Source organism: Meles meles, chromosome 17 (genome assembly GCF_922984935.1).
Source record: "Meles meles chromosome 17, mMelMel3.1 paternal haplotype, whole genome shotgun sequence".
Lineage (NCBI taxonomy): Eukaryota > Metazoa > Chordata > Mammalia > Carnivora > Mustelidae > Meles > Meles meles.
Window position 1 is genome coordinate 56,332,944 of NC_060082.1, and position 12,008 is coordinate 56,344,951.

Sequence of the window (12,008 nt, forward strand, 5' to 3'; positions counted from 1 at the left end):
ATGCCAACCTGCCCAGAAGACCAAGTAGCCAATGTCACAAACTATGATCATTTTCTAACAGTCAACTTGAAAATCTTCTAATTAATTTTTAGAAGTAACAGAAATTACCAAATGGACACTCCATGATTCATGCTTCCAAAAATCTATTTGATATTCTTACTTGGATCTCCAAAAGATATCTCAAACTTCAAATTTCCCAAATTCAATTCTGGATTTTCCCTCTATACCTGGTTGCTTCTCTAATGTATTCCTTCTCAATGGTGGCAGACCTACTCACTCAGTGGTCCAAGCTAGAACACTTGGAAGTCACCCTTGATTCCTACCTTTCCTTCTCCTACTCCCCTCAAATAATTAACAAGTCCAATCTAAGATATATCCCAAATACAATCCATTCTGCACCTCACAGCTAATGATGAATTTTTTTTCTAATTGTCAAGCTTCCTGAAAGAGATGTCCATACTTACTGACTTGACTTTTTAACATTTCCATTCATTCCTTACTTTACAAAAATTTCAGGTCTCTCAATCCTCTGAAATGCCTCTTAAGTCACCAATGTTACTTAGACTACCAAGCCCATGGAACTTTTAAGCTCTTGTATGACTGTCAACAACTCTTTTCAATGTTACTAGTCCCCCTCCCCCATTTTTAAAAACATTTTATTTATATGTTTTTGTGAGAGAGAAAGAATGTGCGTGTGCATACACAGGCAGGAGTGGGGAGGAGGGGCAGAGAGAGAAGCAGATTCCCTGCTGAACAGGGAGCCTGATGAGGTACTTGAACCAAGGACCCTGGGATCATGACCTAAGCTGAAGGCAGACACTTAATCAACTGAGCCTCTCAAGTGCCCCTCCCCCATTTTTAAAGGTGCTCTTCCCATGACTGTCTTGTCTCTCCTCTTACCTGTCTTCCTTCGGCTTCCACTCAAGCTCTCTCTCTTGCCTTGAGATTACCCTCTTTCCTTTGATCATCATCTAAATGATGGTATTCCTTGGCCTCTTCCCTTTGCACATATTTTCAGTGGTTGCTTCTACTGGAATCATTTCAAATGCCCTCTTTAATCTAAAGACTCCTAAATTGTTCTCTCAGCATAGGTCTATGTAGTTCCAGACCCAAATATCCAACTTCCTACTAGACAGCTGCACTTTGATATCCCACAGGCACTTCGACCTGTCCAACAAAAAACCATTTTCCCCCAAATCTGATTTTCCTTTTTCCCTTTCAGTAAATTGCTATCATGCCTCTAGTTGCCCTAGTTAGAAATGTACCATCATTGGTTTCTTCCTCTCACCAAGCCTGCCTTAGAGAAGGCCACCTTCATCTCTTGTCTGAATTACTGTGCCAGCATCCTAACTAGTGTTCCTTACTTGCATCTCCCAGTACACTCTTCATGCTACCACCAGGAGTAAACACAGCACATGGTATCAAGACTATGATATAGACCCTAATTGTTGCTTCAGTTTCTTCTCTCATCAGTTCTCTATTACGGTATCCTTTATTACAGCCACAAAGACTGTTGGCACTTCCCCAAACATACTACACTCATATTGCCCATTAGGTGGACCTCTCAGACCCCAACTGTCTTAGCTGAACATCTTGTTTAGGTCCCAGTGTACCTGTTGCTTTCTCCAGGAAACTTACCCTGATCTCTCTCCTTACATACCAAAACCGGATTGGGTCCCCCATATACTACCCTAGCGCCTACTGCTTACTCTTATCACAAAACAGGGCAGTAATTAAAACTGCCTTACATGTCTATATTCCCCACCAAACTATAAGTTCCTAGAGACATTTTAATTTCAAAAAATCATTTTCTTCACTATATTAAGTAAAGCTTTAATCTCTAAATTTTAAGCACTATGAACACCAAAGAGAGGAAAATATTTCTGCACCAGATTTTGAAAGCAAAGTATGTATCTAGTTTTAACGGGGCAGGCAAACAAAATTTTTCCTCTGGCCAATTAAAAGAATGAATGTGTAACTTTGTTTTTGTTTTTTTTGTTGTTGTTGTTTTTAAAGCAGATACATGGGTGCCTGGATGGCTCAGTTGGTTAAACATTGACTCCTGGTTTTGGCTCAGGTCATGGTCTTGGGTGTGGGATCAAGCCCTGCGTCAGGCTCCCCACTCAGCAGAGAGTCTGCTCGGAATTCTCTCTCCCTCTGCCTCTCCCTCTACTCTCTCTCTCTCAAATAAATAATATTTTTTAAAAAGGCAGATACATATTCCTACAGAAATTATATATTACTTATGGCTCCAACAGATGTTTATCATTAGAAAAGTCTGTCTGAAGCACTCTGTTTTGCCAAATCAAAATTCAGAGTTTACAATAAAAACTGTCTCATCTTTTTCACTTTATTAATTTAAAGGCATAGGATTAACAATGTGTTCAAATAATCACTAACTTGTGATAACAGCTGTTATTCTAGATTAACTTTTACCAGTGAGTGTGAAACAAAGGCAAAACCACTTAAAAGAGAAAACGTATTGAACAAACTGGAAATTGCAACATACCACATACTGAAGTGAAAGAAGTCTGTTTTTGTGTTTTTTTTTAAATAAAAATTTTCAAAAAGTTAAAAAAAAGAGAGAAAACGTATAATTTTTGAAGCCATATTTAAAACTTGACACTTCTGAACTGTAAGTTTTAAGTCATCATTAAAAAAATTCCTGTTTCAGACATTTAACTTTTTAGGTACTGTCCATACAATTTATTCATGAACAAAGCAAAACCTGAGAAAACATCTAGGAGCTTAAAAACCCTATATTTTCTCCCTACATTAAAGAAAGTTTCTCTGATGAAATGACAAGCTATTTATTTTGAACAAGAGTGAAACTGATTCCCAGTGGAGGCTAAACTACAATAACTTCTGTGGTCCCATTCACCACTAGAAGGCTCAACTAGATATAACATCATGGTAAGGTTATAGTAGCTGCAATTAGCATCACCATTCCAGTAGGAGGAGTGTGTTCCCAAGAAATCCCTTGCCTTCAGTGTCCAAGTTAGAAACAGGTTCTCTGAATTTTATCATGTGAGCCTATCTTATTCAGCAAATTACTCCTCCAAAAATCATAACAGTTTCTTCAGAATTTCTGATCAAAATTGCAGGATTTCTAAAATTCACCAATACTCATTCAAAAAGGCCAGATAACAAATTCCTGCAGGGAAGACTTCAAACATACACATTAAAAAGTAAGTCTGAAACTGCTTACTAGTCAATATCCTGCTCAGACAAGTAGAGTTTATTTTGCATAAACCTACTCTGTCATGTAAAAGTCTTTCAGCAAAGCATTTAGGTTCCTTGTTACACAATAATGCATTAAAAGTAATTACATATTTAAAATCTGTTCCTTTCATCTCCTTCAAGGACATCCTTATAAAGACTGCAACTCAATTTTAGAAATTACTGCAAACTAATTATTTGAGTTCATTTAATGTTTGTATACACATGTCCAGGTTGTGAGTCAACCCAGCACTGCTTTTCCACACAAGCCTTACACAATACGTTTCCTAGCAAAAACCTATCAATAACATTACCTGTCACTTAAACCAGTCATTTGCAAACTGTAAAATACAAGAGCAAACAATCCTTCATTTTAATCCTACATTTACTATTTACGTCATGGTATCAAAAGCCCAGAATTTATTTACTTAAAAACCTGAACTAGACTTAGGCACAAATACATTAAAATAAAAAACAAAATAGAAGAGAACCAATCTGCTGATAGATAGCATCAAACATCACTGAACAAACGTTGCTGAAAGAAGCACCATCAATAACTGGGTGGGGGAAGGGGTGTTAAGGGAAGACAGTCAAAAGACAGCTAACAGGTAATCTCTCTCTGACAAAACAGTTATTCTAACTACATAACTACATTTACTATGCACAAAATACTGTACCTGGTACCACAACGGGATATGAAAACACAGATGACTGCTGCTTTCAAAGTCTTTCATTCTGGACAGAGAACATTACTCCAAAGCAACTGAACACAGACTCAAAACAATAAATCAATAAATACCAGTCTTATTCAAATTGGATAGCAGAAAGACCAAAAACAAAATAGGAACATGAAATATAAGTGGTACCAGGTGCTTGATGCTTTACCTTCAACAAAAAGCTGTAATCAAGATTAAGATGATAGAAGTAAAAATAATGTGCAAAAAAATTTCTTGTTGCCAAACAAAGACAAGGCACGACCAAAAAGACAGTTAAATTCAAGAATAGTTCATTTAATACCTAATATTCAACGTATACACTAGTTTCGTTCTAAATCTTAATGAAGCATAAACAATGCCTTTAGTGTATAGCAAATACAAGTTCTGTACTCCAAAATGGCTGGAATCATGTTACCCTGAATGATGGAATTAAAAACCCTCTATGATATGTTCTCACTTTCATTTTACTCAGCCCCAGCTCTAAAATCAGAGAAAAGAAAAATAGACCTAGTATAAAATGATTAACAGTTGAGTTTTAATTATGATAACTACAGAAAAATCCTATAGAATCATCATCTCATCAGACCTAAAACTCCAGAATGTAACTAACATCCCTTCAGGAAAGCATCTGATTAGCCATAGGGGGCAGCAAAGTTAAGAGAGTGAAAAGTAAATAGCAGGAGGTGAAGTGAGGGCAGGAAATGTTAATAGGCTGGGTAATGAGCCATGAGTATCAGAGAGAAAAGGACAAAGTCTCAATTAATGAATTAAATCAATAGACAGATAATGCTAAATTAGTGATTCTCAACCCTGGCTGCACGTTAGAATCACCCTGGGAGCTTTTGAAAATACAAATGCCTGTATCCTATCTTAGGCCAATTAATTTAGACTCTCTTGAGGGTGGGCCTTGGCACTGATATTTTTTAAAGCTCTCCAAGTGTACAGCCACAACTGAGAAACTGAGTGCTAAACACAAAAATAAAAATAAGCTAGTCTCCATACCAGCTCCTTACAATTTAAAAAGTTCAAAAATAAAGCACAAAAATCTATTTCCCAAATATATTATTTTTGTTGATAAACTTGCCTTTGTCATCCAAAGAGGGACAAAAACTCATTAAGAACTAATTCATCTCCGTGATTTTATCAAGAAAAAATGTGACTCTTACAAATAAAAATGATTAAGCTGATGTGGAAAAACAATTCAAGTTTACTACTTACAGGATAGCACTCTACTCCAATGATCACACTTTTTAATTAAATATATTTTACTGCAATATCACTTTATTCAACTAGACACTTCAAAAAATAATCCAAAATTCAATTAAGGATCAGAGGAGGTAATAAAATTGGGGGGAAAAGAAATCTGACCCTAAATAGGAATTCTGAAGATGTTAAACTTAATTAGAAAATTTTTCCTTCATGTAGAGGCCAGCAATGGATATTATGTTATCAATTTCTCTAGAAAGTATATCCTTAAAAATTTTTCTATTAAAAAATAATCTTCCAGAAGAAATTTGGCATTACTTTCAGAAAGTAGTCCTAAAATGACAAAAATGTGTTATATCCCTTTGCGAATATTTTTCTTGATATATTCAGAGGAATTTCAACTCTCCTTTAGTGCCAAACCAACTACAAATAGGGATCTGGGATTTAGAGAAAATGATATTAACTTTGAGAAGACCTATAAACCTTAAAAGTTGAGTCAGTGTTTCCCCCACCACAAGAAAGTTAAGATAGTTAAGAAACTTCAGATCATGTCAGTGTTCCTGTTCCAGTTACCCTAAAAGACCACGTATCTCAAGGGAAAAACATTTTTTTCCTAAAGGTAAGCAAGGCACTTCAAATCAGCATCTCTGTTACTGGCCTGGATTCCTCCAGTGGGACCCAGTTTCTAAGAATATACCAACAAAGAATCTGAGTGATACTTAGTAGGAGGTTCTTCACTTCATCTCAAAGCGTTTTTCATTCTGTTTTTTGCTATTTACCGGCTGTTTCTCAGGAAAAATGCACAACTATACATTTCTACTGGTTAACTCAATTACTTTGCTTGGTAAAAATCATCTAACTACAGCTTTTAATATTTTAAACATTCTTAACTCTACCCTATTTCCACTTCCATAGTTATGCTGAAAAATGATACAGCTTCACCTTATTTCACATAAATCAAATCTTAAAACTGGTTATAAATAAAATCTTTAAGTACACTAGGAAAGTTTGCCATTTATGTGAATCCTTCATTAAAAAAATATTTTTAATCCAGACTCTCAAATATCAAAGAGAATGGAAGCTAACATTCTTTGCCTATTTTTAGATACTTTAATTACATTATTTCACTTAATCCCCACAATCCTAGGGAAATAGAAGGTATTATCCCCATTTTACAGGTAAGGAGAAGCCAGAAAAGAGTAAAAATTTACCTTTGACCCAGGACTGACCCCAATGACCCAACTCTATCATATTGATTCAAATTTTTATAAAATAGGTTAACAGCAAAAATACTGAAATCAGTTGACCTGAGTATCCGTAACAGTTGCAACACCAGATAAATAACCATAGGCCTGAAACTAAATTGTTTAAGCCTCAACTTTCCCATCAATAAAATATGAATGATATTGGTTTTGCAAAGTTGCTGGGATGTCCCAATGAAATATAATGTTTGTAAAAACACACCAAGCTATGGCATGTCATGCAACAGCATTACTTTAGTAGGTGTGAAAAAGCAAGGGATACTGGAGATTAGGAGTTACACCTCTTTGGACTATTTCACTTATTATACACAATACTGTTTTATAATTAAAGAAAGTATGAACCAATTTGTAAATGCTAAGAATTATATAAATGTAAGGCATCTACTACTTTACCAAATAAATCCTTTCAGAGACTTAAACAAAAGAGGTTAAAACAGGCTGAAAAATTCTACTGTGAATAACAGATTTTTTTAAATGTTGGACATTTCCTAACTGCTGGATACCAGAGGAAAAATTTAAGGTAGAAAAATTAAGTCCTATACTAACTCAAATTTAAAAACAGAAAAAAATGGTTGATCAAATGCTTCTACTTTTATTTTCTAGTACCTCACTCTCAGGGGGAGCTTATAAAATTAACATAACAAAATTTAAAAGTGCTTTGAAAAAAATGTGTAAGCTATACAATGAGGCAATTTAATTTTCAGGACCCACATGATATGTTTGTTTTTAAAAAATTCTTTTAACAAGTCTTTTTTATTAAATACTTTCTATAACAAAATAGTTCTCTCTGAACATTTTCCCTATTAAAATCCTGCAACCTACTTACTAAATGATTTTGCACAAATAAACTTCTTACAGATGAAAAAGTTGGATTATTTTGTTAATCCCTACCCATAGTATGCTTTGAGGAAAATAGCTGGCACCTTTCCAGTTTAGATCCATGTGGACAAAGTGTAACATAAGCAGGTTAGTATAAACACTTGAAAGATCTTGGTTACCCACAAATATCTGAATCTCTCCACAGGAGGATTGTATTTCAGAGCAGGAAGAAAAATTCTCTTTCATACACATACTAAAGGGCTTTCCACTGGTTTTTGTTAAGACCACAAATGGAAAAAACTACTACAGACAGAAGAAGCACACAGCTCTGTGGTATCAAGTACACCGCCAAAGTGCCATGTGAAGCAACTGAATTTTTTAAAAAAGCACTTTTCAAGCACTTTGGCATTTGCAGTAAAAGTAGCTCTTATTAGTGGGCAATCCAAGTAAGGGTCTTACCAATTTGCATAAATTATCTTGAATACCTAATCTTCCTTTTAAAGAATACTGTATTTTAATGTTAAATATACAGAATGAATCTAAAGTTCCAGTTTTATTTTTTCTGTACTAGTGACCAAATATTACAAATAAAACATTCAATGGCACCTTCAACTTGTTGAACGATGCACCATATAATTTAGAGGATTACTGACTTGGCATATTTTTGTCAAGCTTTTAAAAACTGTATTAAAGCTGCATCTCCTAGCTTGATCTACTAACCATGTTTAATACGCAATTATTTTTATTAAATAAAAGTAAATATATTAATGAGGAAAACACTACTAAGGATCCACGATACCTTACTTAAAAAGCAAATTTAATATGAAATATGCTAACAGCAAACTTCAATTATAAACAATTTCACAATTTAATGGGAAAAAAATCAATGACATAAAAACATTTTTAATTAAATTTACACTTTGAAATCCATGAATAGCAATCCAACTCCTAATAGGTAAGATGATACTGTTTTATAGCTATGACATCACTCAAGAATTCAAATCTTGGCAATGCCTACCACTGTGGTTTACCATTGACCCTGATATGTAAATTTTAACCATTTTTGCATGCTGAACAACAAATGATAAATGCAGCAACACAAGCTACGCGTATCTTAAACCCTTTCAAAGAGAGCTGGATTCCGTCTGTGGGATGTCCTTAAATATAGAGCACCCCAAGAGGCAGGTCAGTATAGGGTCTGAATGGGGTTCCAGATCTATTGGAGGTCAACTGTGATTTGATCTGGGGTTTTCTTTAGACTCCTAGCCAACCTAAGGCTGGATTCATAGGTCCAAAGACAAACTGGAACTAGATCATCCTTGAGGGCGATAAAATGGATTGAAAAAATCTCAACATTTATCTATTTTAGTATGGGATCTTTAATTTCCATGCCTTGTAAAACAGATGATCTGATTTCCATCAGGTTTCTTTGGTGTAAAAATCGTTTTAAATGTCTAGAAGCATTATCACCTTGCTCTAAGACGATTTCTATCTCATCAAAAGCGAAGACATGAAAATTGTAAAATTAAAAGAGTAACGCACAAAGAATAAACTAGACCACCAGGAAACATTTTATTAAAAATCCTCGAAACCTTGTGGGAAAAGTAAGCGAGCCAAAAGACGTGCCAAGTTCTCCTGTACAGCATTAGACACGGAGACGAATCTGAATTACTGAACAACCTACACAGCCCCTGGAAGCCCTGCTTCGCGAACTAAGTTCCCAGGCCACTGCAAAGCAACACTACTAACTCTCTTACACGCCTCCAAATTTACCATGTGTATTTTCTCAGGCAATAAAGTATTTTAAGTCTTCCCATTCTTTAAGTTAACTATACCATTTAAGCCTAACGACCCAGTAAGTAAGCTACGCTTGTTCCTTTATAAATAAATCTGAAGACAAGCTAACTCCTAAGCACCGTTTGCGTGAGGCTTGCAAAGAGATCCCGGTCTGTGCGACACCTGGGAACAATCCGTGGGAAGGGGAGGTGAGGAGAGGGTGAGAGCAGACGCTGGATAACTGGGAAAGTCAAGGAAGAGTTCCAAGTGTGTGTCAAGTGGAAGAGGGTCGCGGGCAAGTACAGGTCGGAAGGCAGGGCAGGTTGTTCAAGCCAAACCGGGAAAGACCAGCCCAGAGCAGGAGGGAAGAACTACCTGGCGGGGAGCAGGAGGAGAGCTGCCGTCGCCAAGGGCAGGTGAGCGAGCGCGCAGGTGGGGAGGAGTGCTGGCATCTTCTAGGATGGGAAGAGTTCAGGTGAATCGGGGAAAAGAAAAGCAGCGAAACTCTGAAGAGCAAACCTGTTTGATTCGGGCGGGGGCGGGGGGGAAGCAACGTGGGAAACACGACTCACACGGCAAGCCCCAGCGCGGCAGAAGGAAACCCCTGGAGGAAATGGCTCTGGAGGCGCGGGGGCAAGCCCCTGCGCTCCCTCCCGGGGCCGCACCCTCGGAGGTTACCTTTGAGCTGGGGCAAGGGGTGCAGCTCCGCCTGGCTGCCCTGGCTGCGGAACTGCGACGAGCCCTGGGAGCGCTTCTGCCTCTGCGCCTTGCGCACCGATTTCCGGGTGAAGCCGTCCACTTTCTCCGAGGCCGAGATGGCGGCGCTGGCAGCCCCCACCGGCGGCGACGACGACGACATCGCCGCGGCCCTGGCGCTTGGCAGCTCCGGCTGCTGCGTGCACGGAACGGGCAGCCGCAGGAGGAGGAGGTGGGGGGAGAGGCGCGGAGAGCTCGCGCCCCTTCGCCCCGTCCCCCCGGCCGCGCCGCCCTCCGGCTCCTGGGCGCCGCCGAGCTTCTCCTCGCCGCCCAGCTTCTCCTCGCCGCCCGTCGCCGCCTCACGGCCACATCTCAGTGCCGGGGGGTTCCGGGTCCCCGCCGCGCGGCCACCTCCCGGGGCTGACGGAGGCAAGGGCGGGGGCGGAGGGGGGTGAAGAAGTTGTTGACTTCGGGCGCGGAGGGCGGGTGGAAGAGAGCCTGAAGTTTGGACAACTGAGGCGGGGGCGCGGGGGTGCGGACGCCGAGCGCGCCTCTCTTCTCTTCAGCCCAGTTCGCCAGCCGGCCGGCCGGCCCCTCACTGTCCGCTGCCAGCACAACCCGCCCTGCTTGGAGCCTCCTCCCGAGGCGCTGCCATCGCGGGTCCCTTCCGAGCCGCCGCCGCGGTGCCCGCTCTTCCCTGTCAGCGCCGGACCCTCATATCCCGGGGCGGTAACCCACCGCCCCGGCTCTGGGCGCTCACACCCTCGCTCCTCACACCGCCGAGCGGTCCGAGCCCCCTCCCCCGCGCGCCCTTCCGCCGCCCACGGAGAACCCCCAGCGGGCGACCGCTACAACTTGAGAAGGTGGAGGGTGCACGCAAGGAGGGGGGATAGTGTGTGTGTGCGCGTGTGCGCGCGCGCTAGGGCGCGCGGCCCGGGGGAGGGGCCGCGCGAGGGGTGGGGAAAGAAGAGATTGACTGACAACTTCCGCAGGGTCCCGCCAGCCTCTCGGACGTTCGGGAGGGAGTAAGAGGTGGGAAAACATGCCTATACTCTCAGCCAATCGCAGGGCTAAGCGGCAGGAACGGGGTGAGGCGTGGCCACCTTCAGGGTCTGCTAAGGGGAGAGGTTAGGCTGAGAAATGGGGCGAGGTTGTGTGACGGACTTCTGCCACAACCAATCGTGAGTGAGGACGGCGAGCGGTGCGCCACTACGTCACAACAGCGCGATGAATTCTTCTGGTAGAGAAGGGAAATGCCCCGCCTCCAGGAATCGCACTTGCACGCCTGCGCGACGGTGCGGGGTGTGTTTGCTCTCCTGACCGTGTGTGAGAAGACCTAAAGACTAGAGGGGGCAGTTAGAGAGCAAAGCGAGGGCCCTTTCCCGTTCTTGTCCCCTCTCCTGGCCAATGAGGAACTGCAGCGACTGATGGGGCTGAAGGTCTGGGGCGGGAAAGAGCGCCAGGTGTTACATCACTAAAATGGGTGGAGCAGGAGTCGGGGTTGGGAGAAGAGCGGTTGGATTGACGGGCGAAGGGACCCTGGGGAAGGCGAAGAAGGGAGTCCGTTGGTTTGGAGTTGGGCGCTGGATTCCTGGGCGGGCCTTGGCACCTCCACTGGTACTAAACCGCGTAATTAGTAGTTGCGGAATGAGTTTGTAGTTCTTGAGAGGTTCAGGCACCGTGGTTCCGAGAACTTCTCGCGCCTCGTGTGGGCAGTCGAGCACCTACTGCTTCAAAGAGTTCTCCGTAGCCACACCATGCTGGAAGAGGTTTCTCGTGCCCAAGTGAGCATCCCACTAATTTTCACCCTTTTTTCAGCCGGAGCCCTTCGCTTCTCCAGCAGAACGAGTACAGATTCGCTGATCAGTGGCTTGTGGGTTCGGGGGTTGCCGTTTACTCTCATTGTGATCTCTTCCTCGGAGATTACAAGCTTCGGAAGGACAAGGACTGGTTATCGTGTGGGTGTGGGTGCGCGCGCGCAGGCTTTGCGTATCATGTTTAATAAAAATAAGTGAGTTGTATGAGGAGTGCGCAAAAGGAACCAAATGTTCTCTATCCAAACTATTATAAGACTCTCACTACCCAGAGTATTAGTGCTAAGCGAAATTCATAAATTGATTTGTCATTTTCATAAAAATTGATAAACCTTTCCAGAGTAGCAGTATAAAAATATTTTAAGCCTAAATTTAAACCTAGAAAATTTAAAAAATTGAATAACTAAGCACAACGGCGTCTCCCTTTGGCTTAGTGGGTTTTGCGTGGGTGGGCCCAAATCTCCATTCCTTCTCCCAGGAGCTCCAGACATTTTCCCTTC

General features: G+C 41.3%; 1 protein-coding gene across 3 annotated transcripts in view; it reads right to left on the reverse strand.

Annotated features, from left to right (window-relative positions):
- Positions 1–9,858, reverse strand: part of PPP2R5A (protein phosphatase 2 regulatory subunit B'alpha) — a 62,201-nt gene extending 52,343 nt beyond the window's left edge. The window contains exon 1 of one of the 3 annotated variants that reach the window (XM_045982101.1): positions 9,677–9,858. In XM_045982101.1, coding sequence (XP_045838057.1) covers positions 9,677–9,857 — 181 coding nt within the window. In that variant the 5' untranslated portion in view covers position 9,858. Of the gene's footprint in view, positions 1–9,373; positions 9,522–9,570; positions 9,649–9,676 lie in introns of those variants that run through there. The other 2 variants (XM_045982102.1, XM_045982103.1) reach the window with 2 other exon arrangements.
- Positions 9,859–12,008: the final 2,150 nt, after the last annotated feature.